At 52.9% G+C, this 25,204-nt stretch overlaps 2 protein-coding genes across 7 annotated transcripts in view; both read right to left on the bottom strand.

The window, feature by feature from the left end:
* The window catches only part of CUNH1orf198 (chromosome unknown C1orf198 homolog), a 29,571-nt gene extending 28,922 nt beyond the window's left edge, over positions 1 to 649 (bottom strand). The window contains exon 1 of the mRNA XM_045817365.1: positions 283 to 649. Within this exon, the coding sequence (XP_045673321.1) occupies positions 283 to 615 (333 nt within the window). The 5' untranslated portion in view covers positions 616 to 649. The remainder of the gene's footprint in view (positions 1 to 282) is intronic.
* An 18,389-nt stretch (positions 650 to 19,038) lies between these two features.
* Positions 19,039 to 25,204, bottom strand: part of TTC13 (tetratricopeptide repeat domain 13) — a 63,781-nt gene continuing 57,615 nt past the window's right edge. For all 6 annotated transcript variants that reach the window (XM_045861133.1, XM_045861141.1, XM_045861150.1 and 3 more), the window contains 5 exons: positions 24,625 to 24,760; positions 23,639 to 23,718; positions 21,522 to 21,600; positions 21,290 to 21,369; positions 19,039 to 19,802 (listed from right to left, as the gene is read on the bottom strand). In XM_045861133.1, coding sequence (XP_045717089.1) covers positions 19,688 to 19,802; positions 21,290 to 21,369; positions 21,522 to 21,600; positions 23,639 to 23,718; positions 24,625 to 24,760 — 490 coding nt within the window. In that variant the 3' untranslated portion in view covers positions 19,039 to 19,687. The remainder of the gene's footprint in view (positions 19,803 to 21,289; positions 21,370 to 21,521; positions 21,601 to 23,638; positions 23,719 to 24,624; positions 24,761 to 25,204) is intronic.

The following is a 25,204-nucleotide window of genomic DNA, read 5'->3' as shown; positions in this document are numbered from 1 at the left end:
GCGCAGCTGCCTTCAGCCCCGGGGGGTCTCCGGATCCGGTGCGGCCCCGCGGAGAAGGACCTCCTCCTCTCGGAATTCTCCCGAACTCCCGGAAAGCCCCCACCCCGACCTCCGGCTCCGGGACACCCCCTCCTATTCTTGCGTCCTCTCCTCTCCAGCCCCCACTACCCTACCGCGACCGGAGGGGAGGCGCCGAGCCCGCAGGTGCCCGCTGGACCTGGGCGCCTCGGGGCAGGGGAAGGGGCGAGGGACCCGGCCCGGCCCGACTCAGCCCACGCCTACCTCGTCCCCGAAGCGCACCACTTTCTGGCCCGTGGGCCCGCGCAGGCCGGGAAAGCGCGCGAGCTCCTCGGGGTCCCCGGGGCCGCGGGGTGCCGGGGCGCTCGGCCCCACCAGGCACCGGTCGATGATCTCGTCCTGCTGCGCGGGCGGCAGCCGCGCCCACTCGGGCCCGTACTTCTCGCGGATCTTCTCCTTGTCCTGCATGATCTTCCTGGCCATGGGGCTCAGCGACGAGAAGTACGTGAAGCGCTTACGCTCCCGGTCGTCCAGAGGCCGGTTCCCGCTCATGACGACCGAGCGCGAGGCTGCGATCGCCGCCGCCATGGACGCCATCCCCGGCTGGCCCGCCGCTCCCTGCCCGCCCCTCCCCGCGCCCCCCGCCCCCGCGGCCCCGAGCGCCGCCCCGCGGCCCTCCCGCCCTCGCTCCGCCCCGACCCCACCCCGACAGGCGTCCCGGGAGCCCCGCCTCCCGCGTCCTCCACCCCGGAGAGTCGGTCCTCCGTGCCACCCACCCACCAGGCCCCCGTCCTCTGTGCGCCCCATCCCCGGAATCCCGCCCTCCGCGACCCCGACCCCAGAGCCTCCCACGCCTCCGCTCCCGGGAACCCCGCCTCCCGTGCCCGCCCACCGCCGGGAGCCCCCCGCTCCCCGCGCCTCCCGCTGCCCCGCCCACCGCCCCCCCGCACCCCGGGAGCCCCGCCCACCGGCTCTCTCGCGGTCTACGCCCCCGCGGCTCAAGCCCGTCGTCGGGATCCGCCCTCGTGGGTTCATCCCTCGGTGCCCCAACCTCTCTAGGCTGCCCTCGGCCAGCTCGGGAGGTGGCTGGCGCGTCCCCAAGTCCGCGCCCGGCGGTCTGACCGGATTGCTGGCGGTGACCGCCATGGCGCCACGTGGTCACTGGTTTGACAAAGGAAACTCTTTCCCCGGCTGACGTGCCCGCAACGCCGGGCCTCTCCGGGCTAGCCGCCCGCCGCCAGTTCTCCCCCTGCCCCTTTCCCGGAGGAGCCGTCCGCGTCCTTTCCCTGAGCCGCCCGGACACACCGGGCCAGCGTCCGAGAGGTGACGGAGGAGGGCTAGGCCGGGGGGTGGGGTGAGGGGGGGTCCGAGGGGACGACCTGGGGAGCCTGGACTCGTCACAGGGGGATGAAAAGAAAATTAGTCCCCGTCCTAAAGGGACAGGAGACAAATGAACCACTCGGCAACCCAAAATTCCGTCGGTGGAGAAGGCGGTGCCGAGGCGCACGGCCGGAACACCTGCAGTGCGTTTTGCCCCCTCTGGTGAAGAGGTCGTCCCCAAGACGCCGCTTGGCCTTTCCTTTCTCTGGGGACACAAATAAAGTGGCAAGGTTTGTTTTGGAATCTCAGACGTCAGAACTCTCAGCAGCTGGACGTTTGCAAAGCAAGCGAAGAGAGGCGGCAAATTTTCACAGGCAGAGAAGAGCGCCATGCCAACAGTGGGGCCAGGCCGGTCCTTGGGAAGTGTGCCCCAGATCACTAAAATTACACCCCCCCCCCCACCCGCTTTACCATCTGGCTGATTTGAACAAGACTGTGACAGGTCTCAGAGGAGATGTAAGCATCCTCTCTTAAAACAAAAAAAACACCTCATGTCAGTTGCTACTTCCCCTTCGGAATAACACTTGGATAATTCTGAACACATCTGAGACATACCTCGAGAAGTTCTGTTTTAAATGTGGAATGGTCTTATCATCTTCTGGCCCAGAGAGTCTAAGAAAGCATTTGTGGAATGTCATGCATGTGAGGAGCTCTATAATAAGAGACATTGCTATCAACACCGTTATCAGCATGTTGGAGGGAAGGAGTGGGAAAAGCCACCAGATAAAAAAAGCCTGGATCGTACGGTATGTGAAGGACTGTGTGCGAAGCCGCAGGGTGAGAAGGGCTTCTGGGCACTGTGGTTCTCAACGGAAGTCGCTGCGTAGGTCCAGTGCACTATCCCGAGTCCTGAGGATTTCCGCCCCCTGTGCTTGCTCAGTAGTGACTGGTATTTGAACGTGCATTCTTGAAATGTAATTAGCATCTTTGAACTTGCTTTGATATTCACACATGAAAGATTGTGCGCTATTGGAAACTTGGTCCCATGTGTTTTTTTCAAAACAGTTGCAAACAACAAATGTTGCTTTTCCAAAAAGCACGACCCGATTGTTTTTTTTTCAGATCAAAGATAATTTATTACCAGAGAAGTCATAATAGTAAATGTGATATGATATAATTCAAGGACATCAGCCAAAGTATGTTCAAGTCCATGATCTGGAAGATAAGGGGTAACTGAAAGAAAATTACTTCCAGATTATGAGAAACCCAGGGCCCTGACAGATAACTTGACTGGAATTGGGGGGAAATGAAAATACATACTGATGCACTCCAGGGAAGAAATAAAAATAGACAAATTCCAAATGTGTAACCAGGTAAAGTAATGGGATGGTCCCAGTGTAAGAGCTGGAAACACTGATGTGAACAGGGCCCCTTTAAAATGCAGCCGGAGCTGCCACCCCAGAGCCACGGCCCCGCACACTCTAGTCCTCAAACCCTCGGAGGTTAAAACAGGACAGAATGGCTTTGGACTGGACCTGGAGCAGCATTTATCCCTAACAACCGTTCGCAAAGGTAACAAGGAAGAAAATATCACGATGACCAGACTGAAAATGAAGAACGTTCTGTAGAATGGTTGCCATCACATTAGCTTATCTGCACCAATAGAAATGCCCTTCTATTAACATAAGTGTTTCCCTTCCGTTTCTCATAAGTTCCCCTGACCTTGGCCTCCTGATTGGAGCACCATTTGGGGGTTCTGCCTGAATCCCTGCTGCCCAAATAGCTATTCTTTGGGGTCTCAAATAAATGCTCGTTACCTCCCTCTTTGGCCTTTTAGTCGTAGGTTCAGTTTCTTCTCAAGCAAGGATTTGGATGGAGTCAGTCTACTTGTCCTTCGGGGGTGTGATGGAGTCAGTGGACGCTGCTCACAACGCGAAGAGACTAGCACGTGGTCCCTGACCCCCGGAAACGTGTCTAAGCCTTGCAGTGGTCCAAAACGCACTCCTGTCCTCATCAACATTTCATCGAGGCACCTGCTGCTTCCCAGTAAGCACTACGGGGAGAGGAGGAAAGGCGAGAGACAGAGAGAACTCGGGGTTATGTTCACGAGATCTGCCGGTGATGGGCGATGGGTGTTCCACGCCAGGTCAGCGCTTCTGGAAGGAAGTGTAGGTTCCTGAAATGCTTTTCTGAGGGATCACGGGGACACCACAGCAGGTGCTTGGGGTGAGGGTGACACAGTCTCCGGTGTCCTCAGCTGTGGGGTTCTCCCTCTGCGAGTGCCGTTTCAGTTCTTCTCAGAAGTGGTCTCGAGTCCCCAGCAGAATGTAAACTCCACGACAGGGAGAATCTTATCCGTCTTGTTCACTGTTGGGAGCAATCACGCCTGGTTCCCAGTAAGGGCTCAATAGCTATTGGATGAATGATGAGTGAATGAATGTTACACAGTCGGCATTATTATCCCATTTTTACGGATAAGTAAACTGGGGCATGAAAAGGAGAAAAACTCACCTGAGATTATCCTCTACCACCCTTCATCGTCTGAGATGGATTTGAGATTCAAACAACCAAGGTCGTTTGTCTTTTGTTAACTCTCTAACATTAATTTATGTGCATAAGGTTAATTACTGGATTATTATTAATAAACTGGGTCTATGGCTGTGTTTATTAAAGCCTCAGGTCACTCACTGGTGAAACACAGCTCTAGTTTTTTCAGTATAATCCCTGAAAACCCAAGATGGTGCCCGACACCTCCATTACCATCGACACCTCAGCTAACAGCTGCTGCCTTAGAATTCCTCTCTGTCGCTCCGCCCCATTTTTTAAAAAACCTACTGAGAGAGAGAGAGAGAGGCAAACAGCAAGGCCATCCCCCAGGGCGGAAGTTTGCCCTGGGGCTCCTCTGCAGACCTGGGGGTGACAGATTCAACAGCTTCTGACAAAAGCCCAGAGGCGATGGAGCAGGGTGCACCTGAAGTGGGGCAGTGTCACCAGGCACCTACTCACCCCCAGGGGGGCCAAGGGGCTCACACAAAGCTCCTGCTAAGTACCTGTCTGAGCCCCGATTTCTCCATCTCTAAGATGGGGATGACTGCGCCAGCCTTCTAAGGTGACAGGTCAAATGAGAGGGAGGTGACACCTGGGAAAGCCCCTCCCTCCGACTTTGTGACTTTGTGACTTTCAGCTGGCTCTGCAGGACAAGTCCCCGAGTCTGTGAATGGCTTCTTAGTTGAAGGTCAGCACAGGGCTCCTCCTCTTTCTGCTGCCCATCCCAAAGTGCCCGCAATACAGCGGAAGGAAGGTCACGTGTCTGCGGAATGAATCTGTCTCCCCAAACAGAGTTTGCGAGCCCGGTCCCCCACGGAGACACCCCTCGAGGTAACGGAGAACCGCAGGGCAGACGCCCCAGCCCTGCCTCTCGGACCCCAGCGGCCACCTCTCTAACACTTTGCCAGCCGATCGCTGAAGCTCATGGCGACATTCCAGGCACTGTGGCAAGTAGACGGCAGCACGGGGAAGGCCGTCTCGTGGTGACATGGCAGGGCAGTGGGCCGGGGGACAGCCTTCCTGACAGGCCTCTCCGCTCGGATGCAGGCAGACTCCCCGAGGACGATGACTCATCCCCACAGCTGTGACTGGTTATTCCAGATGCCGCCCTGCCCGGTCTCTGCCCCTCACTCCCACGCCCAGAGGGGACGGGCAGCGGACCAGAGCAAACCTGGCTTCTGCAGACCGGCCGGCACCCGACGGGATCGGAGGCACGACCGAGGCAAGGAGAAAGGGTGGAAAGACAGGATGACTTCACAGATTTACCGCTGGCAGGACACGTGCTCTGAACATTGTGAGGGGTTGGGTTATGTTTCCAACTGTAGGGAGAACTTGGAGACAAGGACGGTCTGTCACCAAGTGCGGGCAGGTGTGAGCGTAAGCAGCACAGATGACCGGCTTAGCTGCTCTACAAGAAATGCTAAAAGGCCCCTTGAAAACGACGACAAACACCTGCTGGCTGCCCGAGGTTTACATTTAGGGAGGCGTCTGAGGCTTGGCGTCCTCTGTGAAAAACATAAACAACTGTGGCTCATTCTCTTTCCCCTTCACCTGAAATCCCCACCCCGAGATCCCCAAATAGGGAAATACCAAGCTCAAAGGCGCCCCCTCCACGAAGGCTTCAAGGTCACGGGCACCTGAAAGCAGGGAAGGGGGCACAAATGAGACAGTTTGTCCCCTTAGAGTTTGATCTCAGGTAGACTCTGGTGTCCAGGGAAGAGCAAGGCCAGTATGTTTGACAGCATACATGTATCAGGGACTGTGTGCCGTGTGCCCCCCAAATCGATAGTTGAAGCCCAACTCCCAGCGTGAAGGTACTCTGGAAGGGGGGCCTTGGGGATGGCGCCCGTGTGAGCAGACAAGAGGCAGCTCGCCTCTCGCTTTGCTCTTCACCACGTAAGGGCCTGCCTACCTGCACACCAGGAAGGGGACCCTCCCCACACTCCAGGTCCGCCCGTGCCTTGGTCTTGAACTTCCCGCTTTCCAGAACTGTGAGACATGAATGTTTGTTGTTTTAAGTCACCCAGCCTGTGGTACTATTGCTATAGCAGCCCAAATGGACTAAGACAACGTAGAAATGGCTTCAAATTCATATAAAGTCAGAGAGAGAGAGAGAGAGAGAGAGAGGGGGAGAGAGGGAGAGAGAAGGGAGAGAGAGAGAGAAAGGGAGAGAGAAGTGTCTGGGAGGGGACGGTCTAAAAGTACATGGCAATGATTTATCGATTGAAAAGTGCGTGAAGGGAATTCCTCCCTTTCCTCCTCTAAACAATCTGTTCTGGACTTCTAAACACTCCCAGATGTGGAATGTAAGTTTCCTTCCTCTGCCCCGACATGTGTTCAACGGGCTCCTGGCAGCCGCGTCAGGCGGTGAGGACAAGTGAACGCCCCCCCGCTGAGATAGATGGTCATCCCGGCTCCCAGGGGAGTTCAGTGGCATCACCGGAGCCCTGTGCTTGGCAGGAGACGCACGCCTGTCCTGTCACCTGTCACCAGCCCAGCTCGGGGACTTGGGTAAAACCCCAGTTAGTTATAAAGACCGACTTTTGGGGATCTTAATCTTTTCACTCTCTTGCTTGCCCCTGCTCGGATTCAGTCTATGTCCTTGAATTGTTTTTACCTGAAAACCATCAAAATATGCCAAGAGGCTATAAAGAATGGAAAAAAATTATGAAAAAATTGAAAACTGTTGTCTGTTAAGTTGCATGGACTGTATTTTATGTTTTTTAATTTCTGTGAAAATAATGTTTGTGTAACAGATACATAAGAATTGCCAAGCACCGTGAGTCATTCCCCTGCTCCAACCCAGAGAGATGTTACTGAACGATGGAAATGTGAAATATGTGTGCTAGGGTCCGTGAACTTGACCCCTGTCTACCTCAAGCCACTCCCCGCCAATGGCCCCACACACCTCTGCGGGCCTCCTCCTCCTTCCCCAGCCCTCCAGGGGGGCGTGCCCCTCTGTGTTACCACTCTAGGCCTGAACCGAGCTGCCTCTGGCCTTCACCGGCCTCCGCCCTCCCAGCACATCACCAAAGGTTCCGGTAGGTGTGCTCGTCCTCTGTGCCCATCTGTCCATGGGCTTAGAAAGCCTGTCTTCCGTGGGTCCCCCTGTCCAAACTTGACCCATCCCGGTAAGTTTGGTTTAGATCCATCCGCTGACCTTCACCGGGTCTCCTCTCCTCTAAACTGCAGTGGCTGTAGTGCCCAGGCCACCAGCACGGTGGAGACACCAGCACACACAGGTAGTGACTGTGGTGTAAGGACAACAGTTAAGGGGCCCCAACAACAGCCGAGTGACTTCACGGAGGCCATAGGGCCACACCGTGGCTACGTGCCCCTGCAGACAAGCTCCCCCAGGGGCCTCCCCCCACCCTGTCCTCTCTCCCTGCTGGTCGATCACCTGCAGGCTGTCACCGCCCCACAAAGCCCAGGTGACCTCCCTCTGGCCCCTAGAAGCATTATCAGGCTAAATCCCCAGAAATACAGAGAACTCGGATCAAGCTGATTTGGAAACATCATAAGAGACCAGAGGGGTCAAGAAAGCTACATGTCAGAAATATTCGTCACGTTCCTGCATCAATAACCAATAGGTGGATGGACTCCACTATTGCACAACGTCGACACGACCCTAAACCAGAGTCAGAGAGAGAGAATGCCAGGCCTTCTGTGCGTCGTGGCTTGTGGATGGGAGGGTGGAGCTAGTTCACAGACTGGAGAGATCGATGTGTCAAAGTGTCCTTACTGCCTAAAGCAATCTACAGGTTCAACGCCATACTGAAATACCAAAGGCATTCTTCTCGGAATGAGAACAACCCTAAAACTTATATGGAACCACAAAAGAGTCCTTTCACTTCACTCTATTGCAAACATTTTTCTAATTTTGTTAAATACTCTGAACCATGATTTTAACAGTGATACCATATTCCCAAGTCAGGGAGTTCATAATTTAGTCAACCAAGTCTCCATGCTGGGACTCGTGCAAATGGCATAAATAAGGTCCTCAGGAAAACTCCCTTCCCTTGGAACCGTTCCCGCCTCTCCCCGAGTGGCTGGTCCTGGTTTGGTGCCGGGGCATCATCGCTCTGGCAACGGGCTACGCAGAGCCCCCTCTACTCAGGAATCTGAAACTGGGGCTGAGACAGGCAGGGGTCAGCCAACCTCTGAGCAGCAGGGATTGAAAGAGAGACTCCTCTTCTCTCAAAAGATGACTGGGAGGGAGAGAACACAGATGTACTGGCTTCTCCACGGCTGCCCCCTGGCTCGTGGTCCTGTCCCGAGTCCAGCTGCATGAAGTAGGACCGGCCTGTGGCTTTGTAGGAAACCCCCCCTTTGCCTCAGTCAGCTTGTCTGGGCTTCTGCTTCTCGCCACCCAGAGGGCTCTACCTAATGACAAAGGAGGGACAGGTTTGAGGAATTTGCTACATATTTATCAAGCTTTCCTCCAGAAAAATCACATCCACCTTGTAAGTTTCTTGAATTTTGGTACCGAGGCTCTTTAGGGGGCAGAGCTCTTGCTAGGAAGCAGGTCCCCATTTAATATTAAGGGCTACCAAAGGGAACGAGGCAAGCACACTCATTTGCAGGGTATTAATAGAGCCTCAGCCTGCATGTACCGGGTGCACGCTGTCCTCAGGATTGATGCGTGTAGCCCGGGACTCAGAGTACAAGTGGAATTTTCCTGTTAGCAGGCAGAGGCAAGGGTAATTTTCCCGACTAATTTAAAACAGAGCTGTTCCTGTAAATTGCAGTGATTCAAGTCCATTTGCAGAGGCGGACGACCCAGGGGTCCGTGGCTGTCACCTAAGCTCGCTCGAGCACTGAGTGTTAAGCCCTCGTTTCCTGGCCCGGGGTCGCGCCAGAGAAACGGAAAGGCCGAGGCAGGGTTCCTCGGAGCTTCTGAGCCAGCGGCAGCCGCCCCCAGAGCAGGGCCCACAGGGGTTACCACCCCACTGGGCACCAGCCCTCACGCTCGAACCTTCCAGGACGTGCTCTTTTATCCACGTGGTGCCTGGCTTCTCATGATTTCTCCCCAGCTGTCTGTTCACTCGCCGGGCACTCTGACGTTACCCGAGGCAAAGTGCAGCCAGACCAGGGGAAGAGCCCCTGTGTTCGATGAGGGCCTGGCTGGACCACACAATGCAGGCGGCTTCTCCACATTCCTTTTTCTTTGTTTAATCCTCACCGGAGGATACTTTTTTTTTAAGATTTTATTTATTTATTTTTAGAGAAGGAGGAGAGAGAGAGAGAGAGAAAGAGAGAGAGAGAGAGAGAGAGAGAGAGAGAGAGAGAGAGAGAGAGAGAAAAACATCAATGTGCAGTTGCTGGGGGCCATGGCCTGCAACCCAGGCATGTGCCCTGACTGGGAATCGAACCTGCGATGCTTGGTTTGCAGACCACACTCAATCCACTGAACTACGCCAGCCAGGGCAGGATATGTTTTTTTAATTGATTTTAGAGAGAGGAAGGGAGCGGGGGAGAGAGAGAAAGAGAGAGGGTGGAGGGGAGAGAGAGAGAGAAACATTGATCAGCTGCCTCCCATACGTGCCCCAACCAGGGATGGAACCTGAAACCCTTTGGTGCACAGAGGATGCTCCGACCACCTGAGCCACCCGGCCAGGGCTCATCGCGGTCCTTTTCAAAGAAGTCCCTCTGCAGCTGTCGGCCCCTCGGGAGTGTGCAAAGTGACACCGCGCCAGAACCGCCCCATTTCCCAAACGTGGGATCTCTCTGCTGCCCAGGGTTAGCAAGTAGGTGGAAGCCTTTTCCCCGGGGCTTTAAGAGTAGCTTATGTATGATGCTCCCACGCCAAATTAATGACAGGAAATTGAGACTAGACGTTTCTGTCAGGGCAGAGCCTGACACATCTGTCCGTCTGTCTGCACAGGAGAGAAGAGGTCCCCCGTGCTCTGCGGGGCATCCCGTGGAGCCCTGCCACCACACCTGTTTCGGAGAAGCGGTCAGGTTCCCCTGCCTGGCACCTGGCACCCCGTCGCGGGCCCTCTCTCCCTGGCGGTCACTGCGGATTTCCGGCCGAGTTCCTCCAGGGACAGCTGTCGGAGGTGGCGAAGACACAGCCTCTGGACCGGAAGCCAAGGCTCCAATCCCGGCTCCAGCGCTGCTGGCTGTGCGATCTTAGCTCAGTTTCTTCTTTTCTGCGCCTCCATCCGCCCAGAGGTGCTATTGTGTTTCCCACCCTGCGCCTCTGTCTCTGGTGAGCACTAAATGAGACGACTCGTGAGTGCTCGGTGCAGCACCGGCCCAGGGAAACGCCCCACCATGCCAAACCGTCGTCACGGTTTCCTCGTATGTCTCCTGTACCCAGCTGCGGGTGGGCAGAGCCCAAGTCCACCCCAGTCTTGGTCCCCAGCACTCAGCTCAGTGCTGGGCACCTACAGCGGGTGCTCTGTTCACATTTGCTGGTGCATGGAGGGGGCGAGTGGGTGAGCTACAGACAGACAGGCTTCTGGAAGCAGAGTTCTGCAGCCCACCGTGGTCCTTGCGTTCGTTGCAAGGCCACTGGCAACACTGAGGAAGGAGGACGGAGCAGAGGCTCATAGCCCCAGCTCTCAGTCATCTCTGTTAGGTAGACATGTCCCTTGTCTACTATGTGATAGTCCGATAGCCACCTTTTTGCCACAGTCACCAACGTTTTCCCCTAGCTAAAAATTGTCTACATTCATGATCGAGAAAATGGACCAGGTGGTGAGCTCTAAGGTTGAAGCTATCTCATTGAAAGCATGGCTCTACAGGTCCTGTGTTCTAATGGTGTAAGTTTCTGCAGATACAGCCATCAGCAAAAAGAACTAGTAGAGAAACATGTATGTGTAGTAAAAATATAAAGAGATGCATGGGCCACGTGACCTCAAGACTCTGGGTCAAGTTTACCTCCCGGGGATGACTAGGGATACTGATGCGAGTACGTGGAGGGCACCCACTGCATGGGCGATGTTTTCTGAAGCCGGGTGGGGTCACCTCAGGGTTCGTGCATCATTTTTATGCTCACTGTGTTTCAACTATTGAGTAAATCCAAAGCGATGGCTGGAGATCACGAAGGCGGTTCAGAAAAGAAACACAAATGGCCAAGCAGCACAGGACAAGATGTTACAGTTGGGGGTGGGGAGAGAGAGCCCGAAGCAAGAGATAGACAAGGAGATAGGGAGCGGGGGAGAGGGACCGAGCAGGAAGAAACCCTAGACCGGGCAGATAAGGGCTCCGCCAGCGCCAGCGCGAGGAGGCAGCTCCTCAGGGCCAGCTGGCCCCCTTCTCGCTCCTCTGCAGGGACGAGCGGGCGGGTGGTGAGTCAGAGCCGCACACGACGCCTCTCACGCCTGACACCAAAGACAGAGTCGGGGATTAAAGAGGCTTTCCTCAGAGTGCTTCTGAGTTTCACTTGTCTTCTCTGAGGGAGGAGGGGGAAAGAGCAAAGTTTCGGCTGTGAAATTATTTCGGGCCCTTATGACCAACACAGTCTGGTCTGGTCTGGGGGCAGTCAGACCTTACTGTGTTATTCTAGCGGCCGGTTTTCTGGGGTTGGTTCCCCCGCATCTGCCACGTGGGCTTTAAAACACAGAGGCCATTTGAGAAGGTGTTTTGTCAGTGCAGAAGTCTCGGAGCTTAGATCAGATGCACATAGAAAAGAGAAACTATTTTAAGTTGGCTCTCATTTGTTTCCCTGAATTCCCTGAATTTGAGAAGTCAAACTGGCTAATTAGGGATGATTTAAGAATTTGTAGTTGGCTTACTACCCAAGAAATAAAAATGTTAAAGCTGGAGGAACACGGGATTGCGTAGGCTCACGCTTCCGTTTTCCAGGTAAGTTGAGGCCAGAGAGGTTAAGTGACCTGCTCAGTGAGAGGACACAGGGCTGGTTTGGGGACCCGGATCTCCTGGTCAGACACCTAACAGCCTTCCGTGGGCCTTCCTCAGAGGATTCCCATCTGTGGAGTCTCGCGGGTTCCTCCGCCAGGGACTTGAGGACACTGTGGCAACCCCGTGTGTGGCACAACCACGTCCTGCCTCCTTCTCCTGGCTGTGTGCCCCTGACACCCCTACTCTGAGATGGACCCAAGGGTGAGGTGGCCAACGCCAGCACTGGAAAGGCACCCTGGGTGTGGTTTGCCCTCCTCAGCAGTCGTCTCTGCAATAATGACCTTCTGAGCATCGGGTTACGTAGCTAATAAAAGTAAGAGGTTTGTTCCAATATGCCAACATCGACAACTCTGAGGTTCCTGTCACCTGGTCCAACATGGATTTTTAAAAAAGATTTTATTTATTTATTTAGAGAGGGAAGGGAGGGAGAAAGAGAGAGAGAGAGAGAGAAACATCAATGTGCGGTTGCTGGGGGTCATGGCCTGCAACCCAGGCATGTGCCCTGACTGGGAATCGAACCTGCGACACTTTGGTTTGCAGCTGGCGCTCAATCCAGAGCTATGCCAGCCAGGCCAACGTGGATTTTCATCCACCACTGGGTCTGCCTCAGGCAGAGCTCCTCTGCCCTCTTCTGTTCCCCGTCTGCTGTTCCTGCCAGATTTCTCAGGCTGTATTACAGTGACCTGACTCCTATGCTGTCTCCCCACAGGCCTGTGAGCAGCTGTGGGCAACTGTGAGCAACTCCAGGACGGGATTTCTCAGCCCACGGGACCTCCAGCGTGTAGAACGCTGCTCGGCCTCCAGTAGTTGCTGCAATCGAATGATGGCCAGCTGGGTCTCAGAGGACAGGACCGTGCTGGCCAAACAGGCATGCGAATGAATTTCACACTCACTGAACAAAAGACCCCTTGTAGTCAGGGACACTGTGTGAACTGTCATCTAAGAGAGCACCCTGGAATGAAAAGGGGCCCTGTTAGCAATTACAATGGGACAATGGGTGTCCATCGAGACGGTTCTGAGCAAACTGCAGTGTGTGGCCATCCTTCCTGTAACCTAGTTTGCCTCTGGAAATTATGCTCAAGAAGAAAAAAAGGTTCTTTTAGTAAATGCGTGAACCAAAACCACTAAGAGAGGTCTGCTGAACAAAACAAGCACATTTTATCAAAATGTATTGGACAGGTCAGGGATCATCAGCCCAGACTGCCCATCCCCTTTTCGTTGTTGTTATAGAGTATCATGTGACTCTACCCTAGGGCTACGATTCGTGGGCCTAAGTGGTCACCTGACCGAAAGTGGCCCAATCAGCGTTCTTTCCCGGAGATTCTGGGGCTGGAAGTGAGAGCAGTGGCCTGTCTTCGGGTGCCTGAGGCAGACCTAGGGCGAGTGGTAGTCCTGCACCCACCAGTGGGCACGCAGTGCTCAGACAGCGAGAGCAGCTGAAGGGGGCGACAGAGGCCAGCCCCGCCAGCCCCGCCAGCCCGGCCCCGACATTCCGAGGGCCCCAGAGCAGGAGCACAGATAGAAGCCGACACACCATACGTTCAAACACTGGGAAGTTATAAATCCATCGTCAAACACTATATGTTCTGTTCCTCCTCCTACCTTAACACATTTCACAACAATAAAAGGGGCTAAATACGTGTAAGGCCATAGGTTGGTTTTATGTTTTGCAAAGCTGGCAAAAAGGAATGACAACTGGATTTAATCATCTCACACACATCTGGGTGTTCTCATGGGCTTTGAAGTCTGCCTGAGTAATAAGGAAACACATGACTCACAAGTCATTAATTCCATAAAATTATCCTTCTTGACTTCATTTCAGCAAAATCACTAATGTTGTTGTAGTCGGGGTTTTCACGTAATGTGTGTGGTTTACTAATGACCCAAAGGATTAAAAAGTAAGATATAGTTAAAGTCAACATATACAAAATTTAAATATATTTTCACAAAATATAAAGTAAATGTAAAAATGTTTTAAACTTTATTTGTTTCTGAAAACTTTTTTATTGTGACATTATTTAATAGAATCAAAGACAATATATAAATTATATAGATATCAAACTTAAAACTTCTTTAAATAAAGCTGAATTTTTTATTTCATTTTAAAATATAATTTCAAGTTTTACATATAAAAGTTTGCAATTCTAGCATTCAATGTCCACCCAGTTGCCAGTGTAAAGAACTCTATGTTGTTACAATTTCTCGGGTAACTGCTCAAAGAATAGGAAAAAAGTATACAGTTTCCAAAATCCTGGTGAGGAAAAAAATAATTACAAAAACCACTATCTCAAAAGAATAGAGAGGGGAGAAAAAGAATAAAAACTGGAATAAACAGGAAAAAATCAAGAGTATAAAAATAAGGTGTTACAGCTAGGTAATGTCGATGGAATAGACAGACACTAAGGCAAAAACCATTAAGAGATACAGGGATACTTTATATTGAAAAACGTTCAATTTACTAGTAAGATAACTCCAATTTTATATGTACATTGTCTCAAAGTCTACAAAGCAAAATTCGACAGAAATACGAGTAAAACACAGACTTACTTGTCTGAAAAGTGGCTGCATGCAGCTGTCACCCACACCCACCAGTCAGGAGGACCTTTGGAGCCGGGACACAATAGGAAGGACGCTATTGGGAAGAGACACCTCGCTCTGTAAGAGCCGCTGCATTCTTAACCGTGTGACGGGGGGAATCGGACAAGATGGCTTTCCTCTTTTATCTGGGGCATGGTGATTGCTCAGAACCTTTTAGAAATGTGTGGGAATAATCTCAGTACCTCCTGGCCATATCATGTGACCAGCACAGGCCCTATGGGGAGTGGGGGCTGCAGCAATGCTACCACATACGTGTTAGCCACGTGAGGGCATCAGCCACCCTGACTGGGGGCGGAGGGAGGCCGGGAGGAGACACAGAGAGGAATCAAATGGGCAAACAGCATGGGGACGGATGGGTGAAGATTGTTTGCAAAAGCCACGATTGTACTAGTAAGTAAAGGAACGTAAGATGCAGGTGTTTATAGACAATACGCTTTTCAAATCACAAACGGAAATATAATGTCAATTGTTAGGATAAAAGAATTTTTGAAAAAAAGTTGTTTGGACCAATTTTTGGAAAAAACTGCTCTACATAAAACTTGGTAAATATTGATGTAGGCACACTTATGTACATTTGTAGGAGCTTCTGGGTTCTGGATGTGAGTTATAACCGTGTGTTGGGTTTGTGACAATTCATCCACAACATGCACACCGAGGTGTGCATTTTTGTACGTACAATATGCCTGCACAGCCTGCACTGGCCAGACCACCTCTGGGCTGTGGTTTCCGCACGTGAGTGCTTCATTCCGAGAAGCAGTAGGCGGAGGCAGACACACAAAGAGGAAGGGGATGCACAATGAAGGGGCTATTCAGCTGAGAAAAGGCAGGCCTGTGGGGGGCGCTGTTAGGAGTTTTTGTGCAAGAGGATTGACTGTGCTGTTTACTGAGGCCCACTGCAGCGATCAGCCCCACCCATGTGACCTCGGGCAGCCACTCATCTCTTTTTGTCCTGGTTCCACCGAGACAAATCGCAGGAGCTCGCCTATGTGGCCTGAGAATGCTGTAAGTTCTCAAGTGCTATAAACACTGAAAGGTATGTATAGAAAACATGTTTAAGAACGCATTTCAACCTGGCTGGTGTAGGTCAGTGGATTGAGTGCGAGCTGCGAACCAAAGTGTCGCAGGTTCGATTCCCAGTCAGGGCACATGCCTGGGTTGCAGGCCATGACCCCCAGCAACCGCACATTGATGTTTCTCTCTCTCCCTCTTTCTCCCTCTCTTCCCTCTCTAAAAATAACTAAATAAAATCTAAAAAAAAGAGAACACATTTCAAACACGTTAACTGGTTCCCCCACTCATGTTATCCTTTCATGTTGCAAGTATGCGTCACTCCACACCTTTGAAACGGGATGGATAGTTAACACGTACATACAGGGCCCGGCAGGAAGAAGGCCTACCTGAGTGTGGTCAGTAGGGTAATGATATGGGTGTGATAATTTATAGTTTTAATTTGAACATTTACATCTGAAATGTCCTGTAGTGTGCTTGAGTGTGATACTGTTATGTTACAGAATTACATGCTTATGATGTTGTAATAAAGATTTTGTAATAAAAAGGGGGCATTATTGGTGATGGACCCTGTATTTACATGAAGCAGAAGGTGCTATATTCACCTCAAAAGTTACTTCTGCACCGAAGCAGTAATTTAGGGGTTGGTTCGCGTGTCCAGATTGTTCCAGACCCATTAAGCCTACTAAATAAAAGAGTGATTCGGAATCTACATTTGGACAGAGACGTATTATTTTAAATTCAGAGCCTAAGAAGCCACACCACAGTTCTTGGTCTCAGCTGAGGTCACCGTAGGCCTTGACAAACGTGTCCACTCTTAGGAGGCCTCCAGAGTTGCGCTGAAGAACAAGCCATTTTTCTGGCCCCTGACGGATGGTGACCGGGAGACCCTCTAATGCCAGGGTGGCATTTCCACCTGCCAGGTGGCCGGAAGCCATGGGTCCCCGTGACAACACGCTGTCTGCCAGACTGATGTAGCAAGTGGAGGACTCTGGGGTTAGGGCCCAGGTGCCGGAGCCACCCCCACAGCCCACCACCTCCCCCGCCCACTGTGTACCGACATCTGCGTGGCGAGCTCGTGCGCAGTGTTCAAGGCTGTGACAGGTAAGTCACTCCTCACCCATCAGAGCCACCAAAGTGGGAAGCACCCTAGTGCCCAGCTACCAGGGCTCCCGAGAGGACTGAATGAGGTAATACTGTACAGCACTTAGAAAAATGCCAACAGGTGTTCAAAACACGTTTGCTCCAAAAGGGCAGCGCTCCCCGGGAAAGATGGCGGCAGGCCTGGCAGAGAGGGCCCCAGCCCAGTGTGGCCCGGAGCAGAGAGGAACAGGGGTGCCCAGTGGACAGCCACGGGCCCTGGAGTACTGAGGGCCGGGTGGACGGGAAAGGGCCAGCGGCATGGGCAGTGTGCATGCTCTGTTGAACAGCGCCCCCACCAGGAGAAAGAGGAGCCTGGCAGCTACTAGTGCATGTAGTAGGGACAGCAACCTGGGCACTGCAGGGGGTGGCAACCGGCACCCAGGGCTGCAGGCAGCTGAGAGACCGGGCTCAGGGCGTAGGGCCATCTCCTAAAGGCAAAGGGGGCCTGTGTGACCAGGAAGTGAAGGCTGTTCAAAACCAGAAATGCCTGGATCACGGTGACCTGGCACAGGTGAAATACTCTCTTACTGGTAGAAATCAGAGCTTGTAAGTCGTATTCAATCTCAGCGGTATTATTCCTTTCAGATACACGTGCCTACCCAACTTGTACGGACCATCATAACTCATAACCCGGATGTCTTCCCTGGGCCGCCCTCTGAAACCTGGACTCCCACCTAAAACCCCCGGACTCCCACTCTGACTTCTGTCCGACACGGAGGTGCGTAGGGGCCGTCTGTGTGCAGCTCCGCCCCACAGAACGCCCTGCCCGGTGGGAAGGCACCTGGAATGCAGCAAGCAGCCAGAGGAACAAGCATTTGTATTCGTTTAAGTTTAATTAAGTTAAACTTAAAAACCTCGGGATGGGGGTTGCCAGCGATGGTGGGTAGACGTGAACCCCCTGGGGCATCGTAGAGGCAGCCCGGGCCAGATCTCACGAGGAGCTGAGTGGTGGCGATCTGGAGAGTAGGGGAGTGCAGACTCGGACCCCACCCGGGTTGCTGGCCGGAGCTGCTGGCCGGAGGATGCCATTTGTGAGACAGGGAGCAGCGGGGGGACGCATGGACCCTGGGGCAAGGAAATAGCAGCTCTGCTACGGACACCTTAGGGTGCGTCCGCACACACGGCCCCCTTTCCTGGTCTGCACGCCCCGGGTTTCTCCAGGTGAGTCCGCTGATCTCTGTTCCGGTCTGTACGAGTCTTACTTCCAAATATTGGAAGGTAAGTTTTAGAGTTGGAGGTTGGTTTCCTGCCCCTCACATACTTTCTACATAAAAAGTTCCTAGTTTACTAGCACGTTTTATTCCAGAGGATCTTTTTTTCAGTCGTCTGAAAGTTTGAGTGTCTGGATTCATAGGAGCAATCTTACAAATCGAGCTAAACTTAGCTACTCCGACAAGCCTGTAACGTGAAGTTCGTGACACTAACGAGCAGTAGAATGTGATTCGGGGTCGTTTCCATGGAAAAACACCAAAGCCTACTCAGGGACCCTCTAGACTGTGCTGTCCCATGCAATAGCCACTAACTCCACGTGGCCATCTACAGGTAAATGACCTCACACCAAATCAGAAACTCGGCTCCTCAGTCCCACCAGCCCCGTTTCAAGTGGTCGGGAGCCACCTGTGGCAGGTGGTGGCTACCACACTGGAAAGGTGGATATAAGACTGTCCCGCCACCCCAGAAAGTTCTAGTAGACGGCGCCCAGTTGACTGCACGGTTCCCGGGGGAAGCTGACGGTAAGAAAGGAGGAGCATGTGGCCAGGGTGTGTAGGTGACAGGGAGGTGTTGGCGGGGGGCGTGGGGGGGGGCCTGCGTGGGCCTGCGTGGCACAGTGCTACGTTTTCTAAGTCTTGACAAGATCCTGAGGATGGGATCTTTGGTCTCCCCAAACTACGGGGGCCAGGACAGGCCCTGGGGTCAGAGAGGACCAGCTGGAACCCTGGCACCCAGCTTCAACAGCTGGGGACCCTGGAGGGTCACTGACTTCCCAGAGCCTCTGTTCCCTCGCCTGCGGCCCTCGTCTCGGGAGAACACGGACTGCGGGGGAAAATCTGTCTGTGAAATGAGGCGTGTCCAACCATGTAATCACTCTCCCCTCCGCCTCCACGGGCTGTCAGCAGACAGCAGGGCATGAGCCACATCTCGGCGGCTGTTGGGAAGCCCACGCCAGTGCCCAGAGCAGCGTCTGTCCAAAGGGCGAGTCCCCCTACCCGCTGCCCCCCATCAAACGCCGTGAGCTGCGCAGGTAACCCACTAATGCCCAGCAGTGCTAACTCCCAGAGCTAACCGACACCTCGCAGTGTCGTCCTGCAATGCTGTGCAAGAATCCTACCCACAAACTGAGTATCAGAGAGCAGTGAATAGTTCGACTCTTACAAAAAAATCAAAGAAAAACGAAACCGATTTGAAAATGGCAATAGTTTAATGATCCCATTTGACTCATGGTCATTTACCCTGTCTCAAAGGAACGATCAGTCGTTTTCTGAATGTTCTCATACCTGAAAGTGAAACTAGTTCACAGAATAAAAACATACATAATCCAGTGTCAAAATCTGGTGATTTAGAGAAATCACCCCTGTTTATTTTTTCCAACAGAAAGAAAAAGAACATGGTTCCGTAATTCAGTGTCTGGGTCACGGGCAAACACCGTCGGCACCACTGGCCGCGGCGCTCCAGGCTGTGAGCTCCGTGGCCCGCATGGACAGCCCACGGGCCTCCCACGGGTCGAAGACAGCGGAGAACCCGCGCACCAAGGTCATGTGGGTTGGAAATAAGATGCCCAGCACCATGTGCACGAAACAAAAATCTTGGGGGAAAAATGTGGATCTTGAAAGGAATGGAAATACTGCTGTTGTTGGTTTTTTCCCTTTTAATGATTGATGTTTGGTGTCTGAAGTCCACTGTTCTGCTGTAAGGAAGGAGCTGTACGACTTTGTACGGAAAGCGACAGGCCACGGGCTAACGAACAAGCCTCTACTCCCGGACATTACAGCCTTTCCCCCGAAAACCCTCCTCCGTGATTTCTGTGGTGGTTCAGAAAGGAAAGACAATGATTTCAAGTATTCAATTCCTATCAAAAGCTGGTATCAAAAGTAATAAAGGACCTAATCTTTGTAATTCCACATTTTAAAAATAACTTAAGAAGCAAGAGGTCTGGCCCTCCCCTTGTATAAATACTGCAGCGTGACTAGAGTTTCTTAAGACAGCGTGGCGAGGAGTCGGCGTTCAGCACCTCGATCACGGACCGTAGCGTCGGGAACGTCTCTGAGACGGCCGGGAGGGTCTTATAAGAAGGTGAGATGCTGAAAGAGAGAAATACAAAGATGGCGTGTGAACAGTAACGCAACTTTACAAAAAAGGCAAAGCTTATGCTATGTTTATTCCTATTACAATATTCCCTTCCCAACACTCTGTAAATAATGCTGGACAATTGTTACGAAAAGGAGGAGGCGCCGTGAACGGAACAGACCCTTCTGAGCAGAGGACTGGGGCACTGGAAGGCTCGTGCGTGAGCCGCTCAGAGCTTCAACCAGAGTCTCCGGGGAAACAGGAGGCTCTGGTTTCCACGTGACTGTTCTGTTCACATGTCGTGGTAGCGTGTGCACTGCACCGGAATCAGGGGACACAGGTTTCGGGGCATTTCGTGTCCCTTACTGGCTGTAGCCATTTCTCTGCGGTCGCTCCCTCCCCGACCTGGAGCCACAGGGACGGCGCTAACTCGCGGAGCTGCTGTGGGCATGGGCTGCGATGACGCAGTCTAAGGGCACAGGAAAGCGGTAACTGCACAAGGTCAGTTGCTAGTGTCACTCTTTCCTGTAAAACCGGTTGAAAGATTAACCCTGTAACATTGTGTAAGAAACAGGAGGGAGAGCTCAGACCTTAGGGTCATCCTACTAAGCCACGAGTAGAGTAGGAAACCTAAAACGAGAATGTACTGGGAAAAGGCGTAACTGTTAGGAATTTTTATTACAACGCTAATGGAATGTTACAGATTGAAGAAGACTGTGCTACAGACGTGAACTTCTCTGTTTTAAACAGAGCACATACTGCCCAGCAATTCTTACAGTGGCTGCTGCGTCAGTCAGACCACTGGGGAAGGTGGTTACAAAGGAGAAACCACGGGGAGGAGCAGGGCCCAACAAGACCGAATAGTGAGACGTGCTTCTCCTTCGTTAGCCACTGAAGCGTCTGTGCACTCCTTCCCATCCACGCTGACCCTCCTCCACGGTGCTTCCAGACACCTGAGCCAGGGAGGCCAGAGTCGCCGCACGGCTGGCCCAGCCGCACCATGGTAATTTCTGGTTCGGGTTCCCTGACTCACACGCGCTTGTCGCCTGATTCAGAACAAAGTGCCACCTTCTCCGAATCGAGAGAGCAGTGAAGGTGCAGCTGGAAAGGCAGAGCACAGCCCCCGGGAGCGGGGAGACTGGGAGGATTCAGCCCAGTTTTCGGATCCACTCGTCAGAACTGACCCCCAGCCTTCGGGACGCACGGTGAGCCAGCCAGGAGAGACGAGTGTCTGATCACATCTCTAAGACACCTGTGACTTTCTGTCGACAACTAACGAGTGTCTTTATTTTTTATTCATTATTCATTTCCATCCACATACTCACCCTTTAGGGGATCATACACAACAGCCAAACCTTTTCACCTTTAAATTCACTGTTCTCTAGGAACTCATGGAAAAGAGTACTATCCTGGTTTCTGCGGCAGCCCCCAAAGTAACAGGCGGTCCCTTTCCTCCCTCTCTGTTGCAATACCCTTTTGTTGACCCTCATCAAGTGCTGACCTTTTCAAGTTCATCCAGCTTTTGGCTATTTTGCTGAAGGCCTCTGAACCAGGGGCTGTCATAGCTTCAAAGTCAACTAGCTGAAAAAGAGAGACATTGAGGAGTGTGAGCAAATGGGGAGGCGAAAGGCTCCCACTGGCATCCGTTCAACCCTCGGATCTTCGCACGAAACCCGCACACTGGGGTCTAAACACAGCCAGGCGTACCCCACCCAGGGGCAGGGCCAACCTACCTTCCCTTTGGGGATTTTCCCTGATACTTCTTTTCCGCTTGCCATCAGCGCTCCCACAATCACCGAATAGGCGATCACACTGTCAACAGAGAAGCGTCGCCCGTCAGTCCGACTACAAACAGCTGCTGAGCGCGCTGGGGACTTCCCCTCGTAACAGAGGAACTTTTCTTTCTTTTACAAGTCTTTGGACATTAGACATAAGAACTAGTTTCATTTGGTTTAAAAAGTATTTATTAATTTACTACTAAATATATATATATTTATATAGGTATATGCTTATAAATATATTTGTAAGTAAATATATATATATTTATTTAAGAAAAAATGTGACCAAATGTATTCTTTTTCTAAGGGAAAGAAAGTTCTTATTTTAATTAGAACATTTCTTCCCATTTAGTGTTTACATTCTTCTGAAACAGTGAATTAGAAAATGTGCTTATATTTTGAACAACTTCATGAAGCTTGGTTTTAAAACGTGTGCCTGCAACACGCCTTGCAAACACAGACTGGTCTGGTCGTCTGAGCGCGAGCACCCTCGGGCCCTCAGAGCAGCAGAGTGCACACGTTCCCGCAGCACCGACAGGCGGCCTGAAAGCCGACCCGCGGTGTCAGCCCCCTCCCGGCACGGACAGGCCCGCTGGGATTCTGACAGCTGCACTGCACACCGACAGTGCCCCTGGGCAAGGTAACCAGGATGGGGCCCCGCCTCTGACAGGGAAGGGCAGCCCACGCGCAGTGAGGCCCACGGGGGGGGGGAAGGCCCACAGAGGCCAGGGCAGGGGCGCTGCCCCTCCAGGGCCTGCAGCGGGGCGAAGGGGGCAGAGGGGCAGGCGGGCCGCAGGCCGGCACGGAGGGAGCAGCACACGTGGGGACATGAGGGTGTGAGGAGAGGCAGGAGCGGTGGCGGGGAGAGGACCCTCAGGAGTTCCACAGGGCAGGTAAAGGGGGGAGGTGACGGGGCCAGCGTAAACCGGGGCAGGACAGGGCCGGGCCGGGCATGATGCCACCGTGTCTGCACTGGGGCCAACAGGCGTGCAGAGCCGGGCGGGGGAGTGCGCGGGGGCACAGAGCGGGGAAGCAGCGAGACGAGTGAGCAAGGCTGTGGCGGGGGAGGACAAGGGTCTGCGTCACGGCTGTGGCAGTGGGCACAAGGGAGAGAGAACTGGGGGTCAGGAGGCGGAACCAGCAGGGTTTGGGGACTGAACAGAAGTGGGGACGGAGGGTGACTGGAGCTCGGCTTCCTTCGCACGCCACACAGGAGCCCCGAGTGGCAGAGGACAGTGACCACCGTGGGGCGTGTGCACAGGGCTGGCCTGCAGGTGGCGCTGCAGATGGGTCTGATGCACAGCTCTGCTCAGAGGACCCCGCCAGTCCCAGTTGGCCGATACTGCAATATTCAGGCTCCTATTTTGTTTCGATGCCTTTTTAATATTATAATGAAACTTACTACAGCATTTAGAAGAGTTTTAAAGTATTAATAAAGATGGGTAAGTAATTATTTCAGCGAAAACATCTCGAATTTAAGTATGTGTTAGCCACAGCTGCAGAAGTGATTCGCTGTGCACGGCGTCAGGTGAAGAACAGAAAGGCAGCCCTGCAGACACCTCCCCGTGTCAACGACATCCGACCCACTCCTGGCGGGCTCGTAAGAAGCCGGAATTTATTCGCAGCAATAAAAATACCACGGGGGGGTTGGTGATGCAAAAGTGTAAAACATTAGGGCTAAAGGCCAACGAACGGCCAGACCCTGGGGGAGGGGAGAAGAGGGCAGGGTGACAGCTGTGGGGGTGGGCACCACAATGGAGTCGCAGGGAGCGGGCGCCCACGCACAGCAGCCTTCAGTGATCGTCGTGTGTGTGTGTGTGTGTGTGTGTGTGTGTGTGTGTGAGCCCGCGCCTGCAGAACGCAGGCACACAGCGTAGGGACCCTCTCGCACTCCCGTTGCTGGTCCACTGCTGGGCCAGGGAAACACGAGGGGGTGGAGGTCGAAGCAAACCAAAGGGGGCCTCTTGCCGCCGCTCGGGGCACGTCTGCACACACACCCACAGCAGGAAGCGTGAGCAACAAGGAACACGTTTCTCAACGTGAAACCTTTAGAATTACAGGACATTACTCACCTGGATCCTCGTGAGAGCGGCATTAAATTATAAAAGTAGTAAACTAAGGATAAGATTAAGTTGCAAACAGCGTCAGCCTCCTGGAAGAAGAAGACACATGCTCGTGAACGTAAACCAGACGACCAACCGCACAGGTTTCTATGGGGTGGGGGGCAGGACTCGGAGCACCGTTTCACGGGGGGGGCAGGCGGTTCTTCCACTCCTCTCCCACTGCTGAGCGCCTGACGCTCCTTCGCACAGTTTTGCTGGTAAGAGGGGACACACAGTCCAGTTCGGAGCAGTATCCTCCCAGCTGTTAACACTGCAAACTTTTCTGACAAACGCAGACACCTCAGTCTCCTTTAACGTTACTTGCGATGTCAAAACATACATGGAGATTAAAATAAAACAAAGCACTGAATGACACCGACTGTGCTTTCTACAAGCCACCCTACCTGGAAAGATTCCGGTAAGAGCCCCTCTGCACACAGATTTAGGTGGTAAATATGCTTAATTCTGTATTAAAACTCAGATGCTTAATTATATCAATTAACTGATTAAATGCAAGAGACCTAAGGTGCTTTCCTGAAGCCATGGGCCCCCATTCCAGAGCGCGGATGGCGTCATGGACTCCCGGCACGGTGACTGACGGCTGCAGCCACAAAGGTGACAGGTCAGATCCTGCCACTGAGGGGGCCCCCCTTGAGTCGGGGTGGGCAACGGAGGCCGGGAAAGGTCATTTTCATTATGGATCAAATTTTTTCATTTAAGTCATGCAGAAGCCCACATTTATGATAATACAGTAAAAAATAAATGTATTTCTCCCTCCCCAGTTGCTGTCGTTACTAAACATGGGAACTATTCCAGTAAGAATAACAAAAAATATTTACAGGTCCCTGAAAGCTGATTTCAGGCATAAAATGTACAATCCCAACGAAAGGGCAGAGGCGTTCCGAAGTTCACCAGGACTCGCGGGACTCGAGGGTGACAGGGAAACACACACCTACCCCAAATTCTGACGAAAGAACGAGGACTTTTCCTTTGGCCGTGAGGTCTTTATAAAGTGCATCTATTTCGGCATGGTACAACTGTGTCCTTTCTTCTGTGGTCTGAGTTTCCACCGAAAAGAGTATGTTGCCAATCCTGCAAGCACAAGAGCGCGTGTCAAAGGCACGTGTGATGACATACGGTTCAGGGAGCCGAACACAGAAGAAGGCGGGACGAGGACGCACACGGCAGGCTGACGCAGAGCAGGACACGCGGACAGCGGCCCCGCCTTCTCACCGCCCCAACAAGGCGCCGGTCGCCAGCACGCAGCTTTTTCACAAAACACGGCATCCTGCTCAGTCTAACCACATAATTACATGGGCTTAGGCTAATCCAGGAGGACACAGCTACACTTAGTAAAGAATGCGTTTAAACACCTAGAAAACATCTGATGGGACGGCCACCCTGTTATTACTGGGGGCCGGGGCAAGAGCGCAGGGCAGAAAGTGTGGGGACCTCCGGGCATCCTTTTTCTTGTCTAAGCCCCTGCTGCACGCGTAGCTCTGCGGGGGCTCTGGGGGGATGTAAACCTGATGCCGC

This window comes from Phyllostomus hastatus, unplaced genomic scaffold, assembly GCF_019186645.2.
Source record: "Phyllostomus hastatus isolate PE091 unplaced genomic scaffold, TTU_PhHast_1.1 phas_contig_148, whole genome shotgun sequence".
Classification (NCBI taxonomy): Eukaryota; Metazoa; Chordata; class Mammalia; order Chiroptera; family Phyllostomidae; genus Phyllostomus; species Phyllostomus hastatus.
Note: the sequence above shows the minus strand (reverse complement) of the source record. Positions and strands in the feature narration are given on the sequence as shown.